General features: G+C 39.1%; 1 protein-coding gene across 1 annotated transcript; it reads left to right on the top strand.

The window, feature by feature from the left end:
• Nucleotides 1–2,577: 2,577 nt before the first annotated feature.
• LOC119741784 (WD repeat-containing protein 86-like) lies at nt 2,578–15,585 on the top strand. The gene is made up of 4 exons (XM_038217679.1): nt 2,578–4,404; nt 11,806–11,941; nt 13,455–13,558; nt 14,011–15,585. Exons 1-4 carry the CDS (start codon nt 3,532–3,534, stop codon nt 14,392–14,394), a joined length of 1,497 nt encoding a protein of 498 aa, XP_038073607.1. The 5' UTR covers nt 2,578–3,531; the 3' UTR covers nt 14,395–15,585.
• Nucleotides 15,586–21,027: the final 5,442 nt, after the last annotated feature.

The following is a 21,027-nucleotide window of genomic DNA, read 5'->3' as shown; positions in this document are numbered from 1 at the left end:
TGTGTTTGTATTCTTTGTATTGTTTCTGAATCGTTCATTGTATGGTATGCCACCCACCATTTTACCAAACTCGCGGCTAATTCTTCTCCCCCCCCCCCTGTCATCGCTACGGTTTAGATTAAGCGTAGGTGGGAATCTCTGAAGATATTTGGGCACCAGAAATTTCTTGTTATGTTACTGTAAAATTCCACTTAAAGTTAGTGTATACGTGCATTTTGGGTGGCACCTTAAAAAATAAATTTTCAAATTGAATTGATCATTTCGTATACGTGCTTTTTGGGTGTGGCACCTTGAAAATTAGATTTTCAAATTGAATTGATAATTTTTATAGCAGTTCATCAGTTATGAGCTCTCCATGCAGACATCGCACGAAAAAGATCGGCCCATGGCAAGTAATCAATTAATTAATTTCAACCTTTGAATTAATAGCAGGACGCTCCTAATTCGTTCTAAATAGTATGCGTAATTCCTAAACCGGTGCGCGCCATTTAAAACCACTTTTGTAAAACTGTATATTGGCCCTATAAGGCCTGCAAAAGAAATTAGCAAGTGTATTTGACACATGACATTATATTCCTTAAATTTTCTTTCGGAAAAGAAAATCGAAATTTTTGAAAAAGCACTTTTATACCAACTTTAACAAAATAAAATTTTGTGAGCAGACCAACAATATTCGCACATAATCTTTATTCCCTTTCAATCTCAACAACCTGCAGATCGACGTGGAAACCAATTGGGCCACGTTTTTCTTAAAGGGACCGTGCCATGAAGTTTATACTAAAACATATTTTAACCCAACTTCCCTTTTTGAAGAAATGAAATGGTCCATGTTTCTCCTTACAACTGATGGCACTGCATGGCTGTAACGTCCTTTAAGACACACAATCTTTATTTGGTTCGTTTTTTTCCGTTCACATTGTGAACTCAAATAAATTTTACTCATGCCAAATATTTTATGCAAAACAGTTTGCTCATTGACTTGCCGCCATTTACCGAAACAACAATGAATCAACATAAATAGAAAATTTACTACAAAACAACATACATGTATTAAAGTTATTAAATATATATATGCAGATCAAAAGAATACACCTTAGATCAACGCATACACCAAAGTTAGGACACTAATTTTTAAAAATATGATTAATTAATCTGAACATACCAAAAACACCCTCACAACAAAACTAGTCTTAGTTATATTACATCATCATACTAACTTTGGTCAAAAGTAGATTGCAATAAGTATAAGGATAAGTTAATATGTTGCTATGTATGAGAGTTTAACTGACTTTTTTTTACCCGACCTAGAAACTGTAAAGAATACAGTTGGTACACATGATCTTACTTTCCAATATTCGAGTTGCTATGATACCAAACAAGACAATAACACTCTGTCATTTCATCATGAATTTGAATTATATCACTTCTCAAAGTGTCACTCAGGTTGAATACAGTTTCGATTTCCTGAAAGTAAAAACAATTTCTTGAGTCGTCTGTGTGTTCAACGTTAAAAACATATCTGTGCACAAAATAACGAACTTAACCATTTCGATCCTTTATCTAGACTGTTATGACTTAATAACCATGCATTTGCATTTGCTTTTAAGCTTCTTCCTCTAATTATATGTTGCAAAATAAACACAATAGTACCAGTGATCATAATAAAGTATAGGCCTATTAAACTGGTTATTATTGCGAGACAGAATAACAATGGACAGACCCTACTCGGGTAGTAATAGTAGTCATTACTTGATAAATGCCAGTCTAACGAGAACTAAACGGGTATTTGTATAGCCTCTAATAGCCGTATATAGCCCAGCGTCAAATGAAAAATATAAATAATATATCAGCCTGCATATATACAACGGCAGGCCGCCAACTACATGATGGCAAGGCAGGGAGGTTGGTTGCTATAGCAACGTGTCAACCATGTTATTGATTCGCGCGTCTGAGTGCCGATGGTGCTGTGTATACTAAAAACGGTATCGAATTTGTCGGTTGCTGTGACGTAATTGATCTGTTATTGAGTTGAGAATGTCTTGTCTTTGTCACTCACAATGGTTGCAACAAGTGCACACAAACTTGTGTCTCCTGACCAGGAGAGCATAGAAAACTATAGTGTCATGTCAACTCTATGTTAATGGACGCATCATAAGATGGTTGTATAAAGGAATATCATAGAGCCTATTCGAATAATTGCTGGATTTCCCAGATAAAATATACTGCATCGGCTATTATCATCGTCAAGTATTTATGAATTATGCCAACTTAATGGCCTTTATTTGGATTCACACATTTATTCATGATGCCTCCAGTTTCAATTTTTAGTCCAACATTAGCGAGAAACGTAAGGAATTTAGAGCATGTAAATGTTGGCTTTGCGTTACTGACAGTTTGTCAAAAATGTTATTGTGGGTATGTGGCTAAAAGGGAACGATTCTCATAGTTAAAATACTGGAAGCGGACGTTCCAGCGGATGGGAGTTCTGGGGTAGGAGCATTGTTGTCCTTTTATCCCTTTTTCTAAAGATTTCAGGTGAGGGGCATACCGTTCCATTTGTACGTTGTTTACACTTGTCGATACTCCTCCATTGTAGTAATTTCGCCAAAAATTATGAATGATTTCTTCTGTGCACATCCAATAAAGATGTTGAGGCAGAGCAAGCCAGGAAGCTTAGCGGTTCTGCATGGCTGTTATCTCTTGACATACTGAAAATGAACTACTTCGTGCAAATGTAAGTTCTGCACCTGCAAACAAATATTGAATTTTCTATCTGAACAACATTAATATTTTATCCACCAAAGATCGTGGGAAATTTAATTGACGCAGTAATTGAAGCTAGATTAACATAGCCTACATTTATTTTTAATCGACCATTGTGATTGTCACAATCGCCTGTCTGCCTTGTACGTGGTCATTTAGTACACTTGCTACCCATGTTGCATCGACGTGCATATTGTCCATTTTCACCTGAGTAATCACCAAGTCCAGACTAATCATACTCCTCACATTTTATAATCATTAAAACCGAGGGATGTTGCCGTGCCATGAAAGAGAAAATGGCGACACTCAGAGGCATGGCACGGACAAGACTATAATATGAAGGTTACCAATCAATACTTTCCGTGGAACAGTGTACACAGCTGCAGTCTACCAACGAAGGTGACTGTGCAGTGCCATTGTATGCTGGCCTGACGTCACCAGCAGCAAATAGCCTTTTGCAACTGGTGAAATTGATCGTACATTGTGGTAGTAGAAGTATGGTATAAGCCATGGTTTGAGCTGTCGGATGCAGCACAGATGATGATAGCATTTCATTGTCTGAAGACAGATTGTTGGTTGTACCGTTAAGACATTATGTGAGTGTGAGCATCAAGAGGAGTTGGGCACTAGCATAGGAAAGCTTGTATATCGAGAGAGTTTACAAGGCAGGTTTTTGAGAAACATGGCCAATGTCTCATACGACATTCCAGCTGTTGTTGCACTTGCTCGCATGTTTAAGTAGGAACACCCAACTCGACGACATACGGAATGGGAAGCGGCTCCTCCAAAAAGGCCAAGCAACTTGAGGCAGAGGAGAGAGAATTTAAGAAGAGAAACATGCAAAAGGGGAAAGCGATTGATGACGAGGAGGAGGAGGAGGAGGTAGGGGAAGATGGGAAGAAGAGAAAGAAGAAACAAAAGGATGACGAGTTCCTTCTTGGAACTTGCAAAGGTCACAAAGGAGGCATCAATTGCATGGGTATCAACGAAGATGGAAATATGATCATCACTGGTGGTGAAGACAAAACGGCGAGGTTGTGGAACTTGGCCACTTTCGAATGTACTAAGGTACTGAAAGGACATAAAGGGTACCTAACCTGCGCCCAAATTCTGGATGAATTCTGCTACACTGGAGCTGCTGATCGCACGGTAAGGAAATGGACAGCTAAGACTGGCGTGTGCGAGTTAGTAATCGAGGGGCATGCTGCACCTATCAATAGACTTATCTGTACTGGGGACTTCCTCTTTACTAGTTCTTATGATCGCACCGCTATGTGCTGGGACCCTGATGACGGAGAACTCTTACATATATTCCGTGGGCATCGTCGAGGGGTCACCCCTCTTATGTACATACCTGCCGAAGATGCTCTTAAAGATGATGTGGTTGACATTGAGAGTAACCGAGACATCTTGGTGACAGGTAGTGCTGATGGGACGGCTAGGTCTTGGAATATGGACTCTGGTGACAGCTTGGTTACTTTCAAGGGACACAAAGGTGGAGTATTGTGCCTGGCTGCTGATTCAACTGGAAGTATTCTGTTCACTGGGAGTGCCGATTGTACTGTAAGGAGTTGGAATATCAACAACGGAGAAGTCTTCAAGGTGTTTGAGGGCCATCAGAGTGCCGTCGTCTGCCTCCAGGTAACTCATCTTTTGGTTTATAATCTTTTAGTAACAAGCTGACGGAAATGTACCATTTTATAACCCTCATAATATCATCTGTAATCTGTCTCATAATTTGCACAATTTCTTCACGGCAGGAAGTCGATGAGTAAACTGGAAAATAGGTTTTCAAAATTTAAAAGGAAGAAACTTGCCGACTGACGCGACACACCATTAGAGGCATACACGATAATTTGCGTTAATCCCAAAAGTAACGTACCGAATTATTAGCAAAAAATCTTACTTGGATTAAAGATCGTATTGATACTAAACAACCCGTGAAATTATTCCGTCTGGCTTGCTGTCATTAATAACAAATCAACAAATGTACAGCTGATTTCCAACGATTAGTCAATAAACTGATTTTTGGAAATACAGAGTACATGGACGAAATCGTGTTCCGCGATCAAACGGTCGAAAAGTGTAATATCCACTGAGCTGAACTTAGGTTGGTTTGGGAACATTCTTCTTTGGCTTTGAGTGGTGTTATAATTGATAACGAACAAATAAAATGCATGTGAAGCAAATTATCCTATTTGCCTAACAAACAACCCACAAGCCTCCAAACTGAAGTGCGTGAAAAAGTAAGGCACTGTAAAATATTGTTTCAGGTATGAAACAATATCTCAGTAATTTTTGGTTAATTGGAGTAAACTTTAAACGGACTTTTTTTTTATAGGAATCTACCCCAAGGTGTAGGCTGGTTAAATTTTGACCAACTTTGGGTAAAAAAATGAGCAAAATGTTCGCCTTTTAGTGTGTATGGATGCCCATGTTCGTCGCACTGTAAAGCTGAACGATTTTTTTCTTTGGCTGCAATATTATTATAAGCACTAAGAAAGAACTTTTTACACTATTGTCTCACCCACACGTGTTGATATCAACACGAGGCTACCTTGATCGGAACAGGGTCCTATCGGAACACGAGTCGACAAGGCATATACCGTTCACAGGTTGTGCAGGGTCGGCAGTAGATTTTGGATTTGCTATCCGGGTAGAGTCTCTAAGACCCTAGTCTCGACCAGGATTGGATTTTACCCGTGTATTGCACGTGAACCGTGTAGAAGCCATGTTGGATTCTTGCAAAGTTCGCCTAGCCTACCGGGTCCAACACGGAGGCCTGAATCTTCAAAGAAAGTAGGCCTACTTGGCTAAGTGCGGCTCTCAGCGACTGGCTGTCTCTCATTACGCGTAAAGAAAATCTTTGTTCAAATTTTAAATATTAAAAACTTAGTTTGTAAAGTTACGTTGTGCAGTACATGTTCAGGAATCAGGAGTTCCGTGCGTGTCGTATAACTTCCAAATACAGGCACCAGAAATCCTATTTTTCCCCGGGAATTATGGGAGGTTATGCCCACCTGTATTAAGCAACTTGTCCGGATATGCCCAAAGGTATATCAGCCACGTTTTGAAACTAACTAACCTTGAAGAATAAGAGCGATAATTTATCTTATCCGCTGCGTGCTTTTATCCTTGAATTATTGACCTGACCACTTTATAGCTTCAGAAGGCTTGCTGCATCATCCGATTTTCATTGATATAAAGAAGAATAACCACGAGCGGACTCTCATTTCGGCATACAAAACAAAGCCCCAAAAGATGAATTAAATTGTCGCAATAATGCTTTTATAGGCCTAGCGCTTTTTCATCCTATCAACGATCTCAAAGCGCTTTCCCCCGTTCATCAGGCCACGGGACCACGGGACATATCAGCGCGCATTTGGTCCTTAAAACAGGTACCCATTTATACTCCTGGGTGGAGAGAGGCAATTGTAGTAAAGTGTCTTGCCCAAGGGCACTAACACCATCTTCCTGGCAGCCTCGAACCCACGTACCATTGTACATGAATCAAACACCGTAACCACTGGATTATGGCATTCTACATGGGATTTGACAAGAAAACTGAAAATAATAAATTTTGATTATATTTTTTTTCGCAGAATAAATCAAAAAGTCCGTCGTGAAAACTGCTGTTGCTTTTATCGATTGTGGTCGTACCAAGGTCTTCTGTAATTGCTGAAATCGTGATGTTAATTTCTCTATATACCGCCCCCGTATAAGCGCTAACTGATGCAGTGCGCGTTCTTGACGTTGTTGCGTAAAGAAATTATGGGCCATGTATATATAAAGATTTTTTTTAAAGCATTATTCAAAGAAAATTTTAAAACGGAGTGCTATTTTACCTTGTGTTATTCAGTATGTATGCAAAAAATGTTACTTTGGTCACCCACACCTCCATTCTATGTAAACTCAGAACACTATAGACAAAAACTACCACTTACAGTGGCGTAAATCTGTGCCGGTGAGTAGGGAGATAAGGGACGACACCAAAATCCAAACATTTCCCGGTCGTGGAAATTCGAAAAAGAGAGGGGGGGGGGGGAGGACCCCAAATTATACTAGGGGGCGCTCTTAAGGATGATAGATGTATATCAATATTGATATATATCCACTTTTCAGTGCTATTGAATGCATTTTTGTTGTTGGGATGTTCGAAAAATACCTCGAAATCCGCATTTTTTTAACACGAAAAGTGGGGGAATGATTCAATAGCCCATCCCCCGGTCAAAAAGTGGGGGGGGGGGATATATATCCCCATCCCCTCCCCCCGGAATTTACGCCCCTGACCACTTCACAATTTTGATGCTTTGTAATCGGGCGACTTCAAAGGGTATTCGTCTTCTTAAAAAAAAAAATGATGCAAATTATCGTCCCTGGTGTCGGTTTTTCTTAGAAACACGTCGCGGTAATGGTCAAGTTAGCATTGCAGCTACATATCATTAAACGGAGGCTGAAGTTTGGTCAGTCAAGCGGACATCATATATACGGCAAGGTCGATATTGATTGGTATCTATAAATATGGCAGCTTGAAGCGGGGGCTCCTCCAGTTGCAAACTCATAAAGGAAGGAACTATTTATCAAATCAATACTGATAATATATGACATTAAATATCAAGCGACCCCAAAAATCCGGTGCGGTGGTTTTAGTGGGTCTTCAGGATGTCAGAATATAGGAAGTTAGAAAATAAAGGATGAACGGAATACAGAATCGACAGAATCGACAGAAATTTAGCGTAGACACACGGCAGGATAAAGCATGGACTCATGCGGATAACAAGGAAGTAGGTTAAATCGAGCCGCAAAATTGTCTTCTTGGTAGGCATGTGTGAAACATAATCACGTGCGTGAATCGACTAATCGTGTGATTTGAAATAACTTTGAGAACTTTGGATTTTCGGTGGAGATTGTAGCACCATTATGGCGAGTTATACGTTAGGCCAGTGGTCGCAATGCTGCGTGCTGACGGGGATTGATTCCCAGAAATTTTACATTTGTCTTTTTATTGCCCCAGAGGTGAATTTTTTTCCTAAATTGTGTTTAATCATGTCCTACTGATCGATGAGGATTTTTTTAAAAAGAAGTTAAGGCCAAGAACCATTCAGTTACCAACTGACGCGTGCACATTACAGTACGGCAAATAGGTGATTGGATTGCGCCTTTGATGATACAAATTTTGAATTTGGCACACAGTCAGAGTATGTCATGAGAAAAATATTTGGCTAAAGGGCCATCGCAGATTTGTCCTTTAATAACAAAAAGGTAGAATAACAAGCAATGGCAGCCATTTTGAAAAGTGCTTGTTAGTCTACTATTTTATTAAAGGACAAAATCTGCGATGTCCCTATAGCCAAATATCTCCCTCAAGACATACTCTGACTGTGTGCCAGGTTCCATGCTTGTATCGTCAAAGGCACAATTCCTATAAACACATCTGCCCCACTGTTATGGTAATTGACTATAGTTGTTTGCAGAAAAACAGTTTCCCACTGTAAGCCGGGCCCGTGAATATATATATTGCCAAATCAAGCAAAGATATGATTTGTTCCCGTGAAGAAACGGTGAGAAAGAAGTAGTAAGTAGGTTTGTCAGAAATCACCGATTTTGTGGGTAAATTTGGCATTCTAAATTCAGTTTGTGATGATCATTATATTTCCAAACATTTGTCTTTATTTAATAACAGTTATCAGCAACATTGATGTTTATGTTTACGGTGTCTCATAAAATTCGCTCTGTGTTTTTTTAATTTTTTTTTAATTTTCAACACAGAGCAAGATTCACATAATATCTGTACCCCGTTAAACTAACCTGAGAATAACGTCATAATTCTCTCCTAAACCTTCTTCAAACAAGCTTCTATTTTTTGCGTTCATTTTTGATAGTTTAAAATCTAAGACAATATAACCCGATCAAAACGAAAATCATCGAATGCAGAGTTGACATTTAAAGAAATATCCGAATAACTGCAGTCGGGCATAACAGATATTGAACTGTTGAACCCTCGCCGCATTTTAGAATATACAGTAGGATAGTGTTGCTGTATCAAGGCTCTTCGGAAGACTGAGTCTTGTAGCTTTTTAATATGCCTATCCAAATGGAATGTATTGAATCCTCCCGTGAAACCAATAACTGCACGAAAACACTCGTTTAGGCCTTTGGAGTTCCATAGATGAAAACATTTGACTATTATTGATGAAGCAAGCTTCACGATGGAGTTGTCATCACACGACACTGAGTACCATACGGCTTGAAGGTTGCAATGATACGGACTAACGCTTGTTGTCTTCGGTTGTCATGGCAACCTACACAAGCACCATCTGATTAATAGATGCGTGCCGAAGCTGTTCGTGGGGGTGAGAACGAAACACCTGCGCTGACTGTCAGTGTGTATTAAGTACTCCATTTCTTTCCCGGGTTGTTTCTCGGAAACAAAAAGCGAGCATCTATATTTAGAAAGGTCGCGCAAAATGTTCAGTCTTTTTCTCATAAATAATTACAAAAAAAATATTGCGAAATTTCAACTGAAAGAATTCTTCCCAGGTCTTTTTTTTTGGGGGGGGGGGGAGGGGGAACCAAGCATCTTTATTTAAATCGGTCGCACTCAATTGTGAGTCTCTTGTCTCTTAAATAATATGTAAAAGAAAAGATTGCGATATTTTAACTGAGAGGAATTTTTTTCAAATCATTTCGCGGGAAAAAAGAGCCTCTATATTTAAATCGGTCGCATTAAATTTTGAGTCTTTTGTATAGTAAGTCGTCAATAATATGTTAAAAGAGAATACTACGATATTTTTAATGAAAGGAATTTTACCAGGTCGTTTCGCGGAAAAAATCAACAACAACGAGCATCTATATTTAGATCGGTCGTAAAAAAGTTATGAGTCTTTTGTCTCCTAAATAATATGTTAAAAAAAATATTGCGATATTTAACTGAAAGGAATTTTTCTCAGGTCATTTCGCGGGGAAAAAACGAGCATCTATATTTAGATCGGTCGTAAAAAAATATATGAGTCTTTTGTCTCTTAAATAATATGTAAAAGAAAAGATAGCGATATTTTAACTGAAAGGCATTTTTTCCTAGGTCTTTTTGCAGAAAAAAACAGCTTCTATATTTAGATCGGTCGTACAAAATTATGAGTCCTTTGTCTCTTAAAAAATAAGTTAAAAGAACAGAATGCGATACTTTAACCAAAAGTGTTTTTTTTAAGGAAAAAAATGTTAGCACGGGAAGGATGAAATCTGTTTCAGGAATTGTTTTGAGATCTATAATCTGTCGTAAATTTGTCATTCTGCGTACTTAAATCCTGGCAAATACAAATAAGCAACTGCACTATAATGCCATGATCTATAAGAAGTGTTGTAATGAGTCAATGAGTCGACTCGAGTTCAACTCGAGTCACATATATTGGCGACTCGAGTCCCAACGGGTAACTGACTCGACTCGACTCGAGTCACTGCGAGCAAATGACTCGACTTGACTCAAATCCCTCATCAGAAGACTCGACTCGACTCGAGTCGAAGGCTAGTAACACTCGAGTCCCAAATTTGTGCCAAAATATATTTGCGTTGACTTGCGGTAAAAAAGTTATGTTCGCGTACTTCGCGTTACCGTCAAGTTGTGGCCGATTTATGGCTTACAAATATCACGGACTCCCACCTCGTGTTTTTTTAATGAACTGCATAGAGTAACTGCTATACCAGAACCATACTTTAACCCTAAAGAGGCCGGGTTATTTTGACCATCTCTCAGCCGGGGGGGGGGGGGGGCGGATTCCGCCCCCCCTAAGATCTCGGCCATCGAGTGTCGAAAAATTTTGAAACTCGACACATGCATAGAGCAACTCTTTCTGAACATACCCAAGAAACTTCATGACTATAGGTCAAAGGGTTTTGGAATTATGGCTAATTAATTATTCATATGTACAAATGGCAATTCTGCTCTGTGTACACCACGTATATGAGAAAATTCAGTTTTCACGGCGCGTAGCGCCGGAAAATTTTTCGCTACGCGGCAACCCGTGGTCCGATTTCTATGTTTTTGGTATCAAAAGATGCGCAAAGCTTGAGGCTAAAAAGTCATAACAGCTCGGGTCGCGAAAATTTTTTTTAAGAAGCTATCACGGAAAATGTTGAGGGGGGGGGGCGGATTCCGCCCCCCCGGCCCTTTCAGGGTTAAACGGATTTTCCTAATTCTTGGTTTCGCCATCGGCTTCGGGCGATTTAATAAGCCCTGGAATGATGGAACTCCGGCTAAATTGATGTCCTGCCTAACCCATATTATTTTTCATATAATTAGAAACAGCTTCGTATGTTGCAATTTGGTTTTGATGTTGTCAGCGTAAAAATTATTCCAGACCCAACACCAAACCAGAGATAAAACCAAAGTTTCACTTCTTGTTAACTGTTATGTAGATCGTTGGTAGAAACGTCCAGCAGAAGCTGTGTATCCCTACTGGGAACCATGCATCATTTAAGTCTTTGGATCGTCATAATAAACTCACAGTGCCTTGTGTTTCTTCTTCAATTCTGTAATTTATTAGATGGTATTCAAATATCAGTGACTCGAATCGACTCGAGCATGTGACTCGACTCGACTTGAAACGACGGAGCATTTTGGAAAAAAAAGATTGACGCGCATGATTAAAATCGACGCGCGCGCTGACCAGAGACCGACTTATTATTGTTTTGGCCTAAGGACAGTGCCTTGCATGGAGGATCTGTGAATTACTCATGTTTTCGTCACAAGCCATGCATATCTGAATCATCAGATTGTACGTCTTTTACTACTTCTTGTTGAACACCGAACGTATCATAAAAATACCATAACCCCTGCATCCCCTGCATTCTAGCGCGTATCTCGAAGCAAACTCTATAGTAACGTAATCGGATGTAGTCCGAAAGTCAATGTGAATTAAAAAAACAGCATTCGAATTTATACCAATATTCCGTGAGTCCACACGGAAACTTGTAACTCATTTTCCGTCCCTCAAGTCAACCTTAGTATCTAATGTTATTTTTTTTCTTTTCAATTTCTCTTTTCAGGTGATGAACAAATTGATGTACACGGGCAGCTCTGACCAAACCGCCAAGTGCTGGGTGACTGAATTTGGTGATTGTACACGAACATACCAAGGTCATAAACACACAGTCAGCACTGTTCGCTTCCGAGACGGATTGGGTAAATATAATTAATTCAATTCTAGCCAAACCAATTTTTAATTTCTGATTGGGTTTAATATTTCAGTCTCCAGAAGACCATATTAAATTTGATAGTCCCAGAGGACCTATATAGTCTCCTTTTTTGTACCTATCTGACTGACTGACTAACTGACTGGCTGGCTGGCTCCACCCCCCCCCCCCGTGAATAATTAGGCTGGTGAAGAGAGCCGAGCAGTGCTGTCGTGAAGGAACACCCAATAACTGCAATGAATGGGCTAAATCCGGCCCATTGTGTAGACTGGTGCATGAAAAGACTTCCATTCTTAGTCTACTGAATAGAATTGTGTAGGGACTCAGACAGCTGTGCTAAGCTTGCCTTATCTTGTTAAGGAAACACATCGGTAAGATGCCTGTGTTTAATGCTGGACCCAGAGAGTAAACCAAAGTCATCCTGTACCCATTGGATGATCCAGCCCCCCGAAAAAACACACGATATTTTCCCCCCAGGAAATAAATTAAAACGTTGCGTATTTCCCCCGTAAGCCATCATCAGCTACACATACCTTGTATTTAGTTTTAGTCTATATTAAAATATGGAAATGATGGAGCCCCCCTCGATGTCAACGGCTGGGTATTCCGCTACATCTGATGTCCTCATCGGTGTATCTTTTCGTGAGAGAGGAGACCTATTCTGGATCCGTAGACCCTGTTTGAGGTGGGGCAGGGAAATCCGGTGCTTGAGATTGTACCGGTGTTGGCTGTTCTCCTTGCCCACCTTTCTTTCAGCTGTCTAGTTCGATTGGCCTCAAATGTCTTGATGCCCTCATGACATGTGTGGCGCCAGTCGCTCCGCTCCAATATGGAAACAGCGCACGATATTATATGCTTAATCCCCTTCCCCTTTGTGAAAAAAACTCAAGCCCTCTTCCCCCCCGAAATTTTGGTTCTAGATCCGCCCTGGTATGTACCTATCTCACTGACCGACTGACTGACTAATTGTTGTGTATTGGACTTTCTTAATGATTGGCCCAAAATGACTCAACTGACTACCCAAACCCCTAAAACCAAATTCGTCTGGGACCAGCAGCTTTACTGGGCGTGCCTAATCTCGTGTACAGATTAAAAAAACAACACACACAAGGGCGGCTCCAGGGTGGGGGGGGGGGGGGGGGCCAAAGGGGGCCATGGCCCCCCCCCCCAAAAAAAAAACGAAACCAATTTTTTTTTTTTTAATGTGACATCGCAATAAAGGCAGGCAATGAGTACACCGCCATCTTTTCCTCAAAAAAAAATTGGTTAAAGTGGTCAGAAATTGCCTCAGATCGCACCACAGAGCATCTACAATCCAAAATTTTTTCGGGCCCCGAACCCCACGCCGTAATTTTGTAGGCCCACTTTTTTGGGGGACCAAATTTTGTTTTGGCCCCCCCCCCAAAAAATTGTGTTCTGGATCCGCCCTTGAACACACAACGTATTTATGTCCACCTGTTCAACGCCCTTTTTTTTAATTTTTTATATGTATCCGTCCACAGTTTACACTGGATGTGGGGACAATTGCGGGAGAGTCTATGATGCCAAGTCCGGGGCATTGAAGAGGACGTTCAAGGGCCATGAGTACTGCATTAATGCTATCTTGGTAAGTAGACAGAGACAGACATTAATTAAATTAAATCAATTAAAATCAATGCTGTATATTTATCGACCTTCAGCCAACATATCAGGCGTGGTTGTCAACCAATTACTTTCTGGACAGCTTTAAAGCATGTCATCCCTTGATTGCTAGAGGTCCGGTGACCAAATTTTAAAACATTCAAATTTTTATCAGAACGTTTGGACAGTTTCATAAGATTTTTACAAGTCTTGCAAAATTTTCTTTCTTGACCACTCGGGCAAAAGTGGTTAAAGAGATGGCAAAAATGGTTTTAAACACACAGGCCGGCCCAACGTTGTGAATTAGTATTTTCAATTAGCTGATAAAACTTTTCATTGCCAAAAAAAACACCCGCAGACCAACATTTACTAGTTTAAATAGTAATTCACCATCTGATCGTTTCAACGTTCAAGTTTATCTACACTTCTTATTATCAGGTGATGCCCCAAAAGATGCTGACTGCGTCTCATGACGGAACAGCGAAATTATGGGACTGTTCCGGTATCAAAGATGAAATCACCAGCTTCGGTGACGAAGAGGAAGAGAAGGAGAGAAAGAAAGCGGAGAAAGAAGAAAAGAAAAGACAAAAAGAGCTGAAGAAAAAGGAAAAGAAAGAAAAAGAAAGATTAGAAAAAGAGAAAAAGAAGAAACCATCGAATCAAACTGAGGATAGGGAAAGTTTACCCGAGAAGAATAATTTTGAGAAAAGCGAAAAAGAACCTGAAGAGAAACAAGACACGGGAAAAGAAGATGGAGATGGATTAGATGAGGACATCTCACGAGAAATTGATATGATTAATAAAGATATGGATGACCTATAAACACTTGGAGTAGGAGAACAACTCACTTCAGTTTTCTCAAGGCACTTTTCACCAATCAAATATTTATAAATTGTTTGTGATTGTTAAGAGGTTAATGTTGTCAACGATCAATGAAAGATCACCGCCTGTAAAGCTAATGATCAATATTAATGGACCAAAACGAAGTTTACTTAGACAAAGTTAGGAAATGTTGGAATTATGATCAATTTTTTTTTTAATTGTGCGATTGTATTACTATTGCTACAGTGCATGCCTTCACCAAATTTTTCTTGGTTTTGGGATGCCTTGTATAAAAATAAATTTACATATCAAAAGTTATTACAACAGAAGGCTTATTATAGACATTAAGCACTCCCCCGTCCATGTTCATGAAAGGTAATGTAAAGACCAACGTGTATGTCTTTTTTTGATGATTTTAAAAATCAATCATTTATAAATGTTGTAATACTTGTCTTCAGCTTAAAAGTAAAACCATCAGTAAATCATCGATGACCCGTTGAAATTAGTGCTTTAACGGTTTTATTAGTGCAAACGATAAAGTTGACGCCTACAATTTTTCTCGTCAACTTGGCACCTTGGAAACTCGGCATAAATTCGGCGCCGACTGCAGTATCCCGGTACAGAATTGTGTTTGGTGTCGTGTTTCGTCGATCGTAGGGCGACGTCAGATATAATAAAGGAAATGCGAATGGGTCTTCATAAATACCATTCTTTTCTTGGGAAACAACTAACCCATCAAAACGTGTGCACTTTTATCATGAAACTAAACCATGAGTCTAATCTGTTTTATCCATTACAACAAAAATAAGTTTGTCTGCTTATTTTAATTCAGAATTACCAATTTGTAATTCCCACGTTTACCTGGATAAAGAAATTGTCATTATACTTCGTAACAAATATTTCGTTTTTATTTTAATTTAGAAATCCGTATTTTTGTGTCCTACAACTTTTGTTTTGGCATTGCCCCGTTGATTTTGTGTAATGGTTTACGATTACCTGTAGTTGTCTTAGCACATGATTAAGGAAGCACATGTGTACATTTTGTTGCAATATTTAACTATTGCAGATGAAATGTGAAAATGTAATATTAATTGGTAGCAATGGACAGGCAAAAATGCCAAAAACACTATAGGGTATGATAATAATGGCTCAACATTAAACGTGCTGACGCATTGCATTCTAACGATCTTAGGAATGTGTAATTGTAAACTGTAAAGAAGAGATGCCGTTTAGTTTTTGTACCTCATATTTCTTTTTTGAAATAATCATTGTGTATATTTCACAAATTGTATAAATAATTTATATTTTATAAAACCACATTTGTGCTTGAAAATGTGGCCATTATGGATACTCTTTAACACTCATCTTTGTTACACATGCACATTTTAAAAAAGTTTACAAGAAAGGCGATTGTGAAATAATGTGCCCAATGTTCTCGGCTCTTCTAGTCCCGTTACTTGAATGTATTGTGATGTGAAAAGTTGCACAATACCAAACAGGTTGAACCGTTGTTCACAATTAGTCTATTTTGTTAAAATATATTTTGCATTTCGCGTGCCAAAGTGATTGCTTTAATGTTGACTGTGTTTGAAATAGTTGTAACAAAGATGAAAATATATATATAGAATGTGTTCACACAAAAAGATTGCGTATTAAAAATATGTAAAGGGAGCGAAAGCACAATTTGTTCCTCTTTATTACACACAAACCAAGCATTTCTAGTCTCTGAGGAAATCAGCTGATGATACGGCACACCGGGCAAGTTTGGGGTTTCAACCCCTATCCCCTCCCCCAGCCAACTCCAAACTCCCCTCCCCCCCGAAAGAAAAATATAATAAACAGAACAAAATCACGAAATAGCTACAGGAATTGGGCCAACAAGAGTGATATGAAATAGAATCCCCAACAAACAAAAATCGGACATGAAAAGAAAATTGGGGGACACCCCCCGCAAAATTTGTGCCTAAGTGCCGACCACACTGTATCTCATAATATTATGACGTTTCATGTTAATTTAGCGCTCATTTTATCACGAAACGATGTAATGCCTGAACAGAATTGGCATTTTTTTCAGACAACGTTTTGTTTCTCAGAACTATGACAAGCTGTTTCAACTCGATATTTATATCGTATTGTCCCATAAAACACACACACCACCATTTGACGGGCATTTTTTTTGCAGAGATTTTGTAATAGCGCCCTCTTTCGATTTACGGGGAGGCGTTATAAAGCAACGTCTCTCGACTACTGATAATGATGATTATAAGTAAATAAGACAGTAATGAAAAAGAAAAACAAAAGACTGCGTTATCAAAGTTGGATTGGGTAACATTTTACACCGATACAACTAGAAGTTGGCAGGCAAGATAGTTTTGAAAACAGAAGACAATCACAAATTACCGATGGAAGAACAATAGACAGTTTGCACTGCCGCAATCTTGGAGGTTTTGGCTTTGGTTCAACAGGGATTGGCACGAGTAGACATCTTGTGCATTCATTGTTATAACAAAACAAACCTTCAAGATGGCTGCCGTATGCAATTGATCTATACCTCCCAGGGATTTTCTCTTTATGTCTTGAAGGAAATGTGGAGGGCCAGGGGATCGGCATCTGTAATACTTGTCCTGTATTTTTTAAACTAAAAATAACGTTTTAAACGTTTGCTGTCAGGTATCCCCGAGTGATCTACCGACAATAAATAAGACAGAATATCAGCGAGCGACATCAACTTAATAATCGTGTTGAGGGCGCACTTGCCGTTATGCTTAAATAGCGTAACAACAGCGCAAGCATCATTTCAGAAAATGACTACAGATCCATATTGGATGTTGAACTTTCATATGCATAGGCCTATCGAGAAATTATCATGGCATCCACTGACTTTGGTTATTCAGCATTTTGAATTTGAAGTTCTGATCCACATCACCTTTTTATGTATTTGGGATTTTTTTTGTTTGTTTTTTACATCAAAATGGCCAAAATAAATAAATAATTACGCAGTTTTATATGCAACACTCATCGTTTGAGATTTTACCAGTAGGAACTAAAGACTGATTTTAAAATTCTTCGAGATAGCCCAGGCTCTTACCAAATACTCATCGAATAATTTGAAAAATTCACCAAAGTGTCAAGTACACTTGTAAGAGTTTATTTTCTTTAGCATAACGTTCAAGACATAAACAAAACTTCAACTTAATTCCATACAAAGTGAGAAGACCAGACGAAATGAATCTCTCTTTAAACTTGTATCATCATAATTAGTTATGGTCCTCATAAAGCAATGTAACCGTTTAGTGATCAGTTGAAATGTAGTCACCAGCTATACCAATCAGATAATTCCGGACCTCTTTAGTTTTCATTAACGTAAAACTCAGTAGCTGTATACCTGTTTAGAATTGTCAGGAATATTTTAACCCGATTTCGTCTTGGTGAATAAAACTCGGAGTAGAATGTTGAATGAGAGGATGAAGGCACGACCGTGGGCCTGACGCTATGCACAAAGATCCTATATTTGGACGCGTCGCGTGCCTGTCGCATTGTATTTTAACTTGCAATACGTCTTTTCGGTGTTTGGGTCGCTTGCCCGAGAGCTATAGAGTATGGCAGGCCTGGTTTTAAACCAGCTCATAACTATAACTTGTATTTTGAAATAAAATGACTGAATTTGACCACTCATTCTTTTAAATAATATTACACTTAAATTTCCATTTCACAATCTTTTTGAAGTCCACGATTTTTAAAACTGTAATCAATAAAGAGTTCCGTAATTTTTATCCAAATTTAAAAATTAAATAATTTGGCCTTAAATATAACGAAATACTAGTGGGATGACGCGCATCGCGCAGCACCCGCCTAGCTGGGTGGAGTCGGGGCACCCGCTAATGAGCATGATGGAGTCGTAAAGTGAAAACTTGACAGTTTTATCTTCGCACATGATGGATTTATCATCTCATAATGTTGCTGTGAATCTTACAAATGATTGTACGATGGACTGTTACAGGGTTATAATGTATTACTTTGACCTCAATGTGCATGTTGACCCCAAGCGGGCGTGGTAAACCTTGGTGAAGCAGTTTTGCCACATTTTTCATCATCAACGTTATGTTTTGCGTAATAGCAATATGTTAATAGAGTGTTTTCATTATATTGTAATATTATAAATATAAATATATAATGTTGTAATTGAACTATTCAAAGTCTGAAAGAAGATCACTTCAAGATTGTATTTTTGCCAAAAAAGGAAAACAAAACATATAAATCAATTTTTTTCACATGCCAACCGTGACTTCGGAGGACAGTGAAGTCGGAGCATTATATACCATTTAAGGACCTGCAAGTCCAGCGTACACAGAATAATAATCAGATTTTGTGCTTTCGCACACTCCTTAGGCCTTTAAAAAAACGTAACACACAGACAGACAGACAGGCGGATATCAGACAGACAGACAGATTGACCTACTCGTTGCCTAATATGGAAGTGCTTTATTTTTTATATAGGAACTTGTAAATGCCTTGGAAAAATCCAGGGACTTCGTAGGGCCCGAGGCATCAGTATAAGGAGGATGTGTGCTGCAGTCTACTGCAGCAGGTGTCACAAGACACCCATGCTTTGCTAATAGTCATCCAAGACTCTTCGGGGAGACTTGCCATCGACCTTAAGTCGTCGTCACTCGCACGCATGGAGACTCAAGGATATGCATTTCATGTGCACTTGAGCAGTTAAAAGTATAATCTATATCAGTCGTACCACCGCGTCTCCTTACGCAGCGAACTGCCACCAACTAGCTTCAATCTGATGGAGCGGTGAGTATTCTTGGATGTTTGTCAAGTTCAGAGGAAGTTGATATATTCACAAATCACCAATGGACGTAAGACCTAAAACATAATGACGTCACGCTTTGGTTGTATGTGCGCTTTCCTGTATGAGAGCCAGCAGGTGGGATGAGATCCACCAAACATCATTATGTATAAGGTCTATTCAACCAGGTTTGAATGTGCACTTGCAGCACCTTTCAGCTAACGCCCGGATCCACCTTCAATGATTGATGGGTTCTCATAGTCGTAGCCCATTCGGACCCGGCTCAAAATGAATCCCGCCCTCTATTGGTTCTGATTACATGTATCAGTATGCATTGCAGTAGTTATAAAGAAACATGTGAGTGGTGTCCGTTATATGTATGACTGCTTCAAGTCATTGTAAAACGCATATAGAAGTAAAAAGCATTTTGAAGACCATTATCTTTTCAACATGAATTCCCGCCTGAGAATAAATTTCCTTCTTTATTGTTATCTTTTTTATGCAGTTTAGATTACAAGAAACAATAATGAGCATGATGAAAACGTTGACGTACAATAAGTGGCAAAAGAAATTGACATCAATCAACTTTTAAGCTGAATCAAAACAAATTAGAGGGCCTGTTATTTCGTTCCTGGCAGGAACGTTGTCAAAGGCAAAAAGTCCTCTGCATGATTGTTTCTCCTTTGAGAAAGGCAGAACTATTTGTTTGTTAGGCACGTTAAGTTAGTTGATTTGTATATTCCAGGTCAACCCATTCAGTAAGTAGTTTGCAGCCGCTTTATTCATTTTAACTTAAAAACTGATTAGAAATACAACACCTGTATTATGAAGAAATGACGCAAATTGTTTCACTTCACATTTTAGTATTGAAGCTTCTGCATTCAACATGAACGCAGGTCCTACATGAATCTCATGCATGTCTTTGTAGGGTATTACAACAATCCTGTGCCGTTTAGAAGACACCCCTCCAGGCTTTGCAGGAGCCGTCACGCCTTACAAGATTATCTCACTTTCTTTTTCTCTGTCAGCCAATAAATACAGTTCTTAGTACCGACCTTTTTACAGGGGATGGTTTTGCTCTCGCAGTTTTCAGCGCAACTCCAACACCTTGCCCGCCGCAGGATGGTTCAGTAGTCCGTGTCACGCCCGCAGCCGATGCAAGGCAACATCTGCTTCAGGGTGTTGCACTATACCGAACGTCCCCGCAGTAAGCTAAAACGAGCTGTCATACTACAGTGTCTTGTGATTGCAACTGCTGGTATTTAGAATTTAACCCAATTTTAGAGTCGGGAGCGCGGGAGAGGGTTTTCGTCTCTTCCCGCGCGTGGTGCTGTCACTTTCTCGCAGCTTTCTATTGACACCTATCGGAGGAGTGTTGAAGTCATGCTGGAATAATGTTGAGCAAAAAAATCATATTCTTCGCACTGCACTGTCATGGACATGTAATTTACACATGATATATTTATTCCAATTAAATAAACATTAAAGATGCACGTCCCGTGATCTTCAAAATACGATTTTTTTTCTCCTAACGAAATTTCAATTTGTACGTTTTGTTTTTACGAAGAACTACCTTTTTCCGATTTTTGTCGTCTGCAACCTTTTGAAAAAAAAGGCTTATAGTTTGCAAACAAAATATGAATGGGAGATCAGTTCTGATAAAAGGACTGAATGTGCCACCCAGTATAAAGAAGAAATCAATCAATAAATCAAATAAATAAATGAAGCCTACCTTCGAAAGCCGAATTATTGTCTGGCCTCGAATAATTCGTATTTTGTAAAGAAATAATTCAATAACTAAACGTCGGTGGATTATTTCGCTCGATATCACAATC

This window comes from Patiria miniata, unplaced genomic scaffold (genome assembly GCF_015706575.1).
Source record: "Patiria miniata isolate m_02_andy unplaced genomic scaffold, ASM1570657v1 HiC_scaffold_5, whole genome shotgun sequence".
In the NCBI taxonomy this organism is placed as follows: Eukaryota; Metazoa; Echinodermata; class Asteroidea; order Valvatida; family Asterinidae; genus Patiria; species Patiria miniata.
The sequence above is the reverse complement of the archived record's forward strand: the minus strand, read 5'-3'. Positions and strand labels throughout refer to the sequence as shown.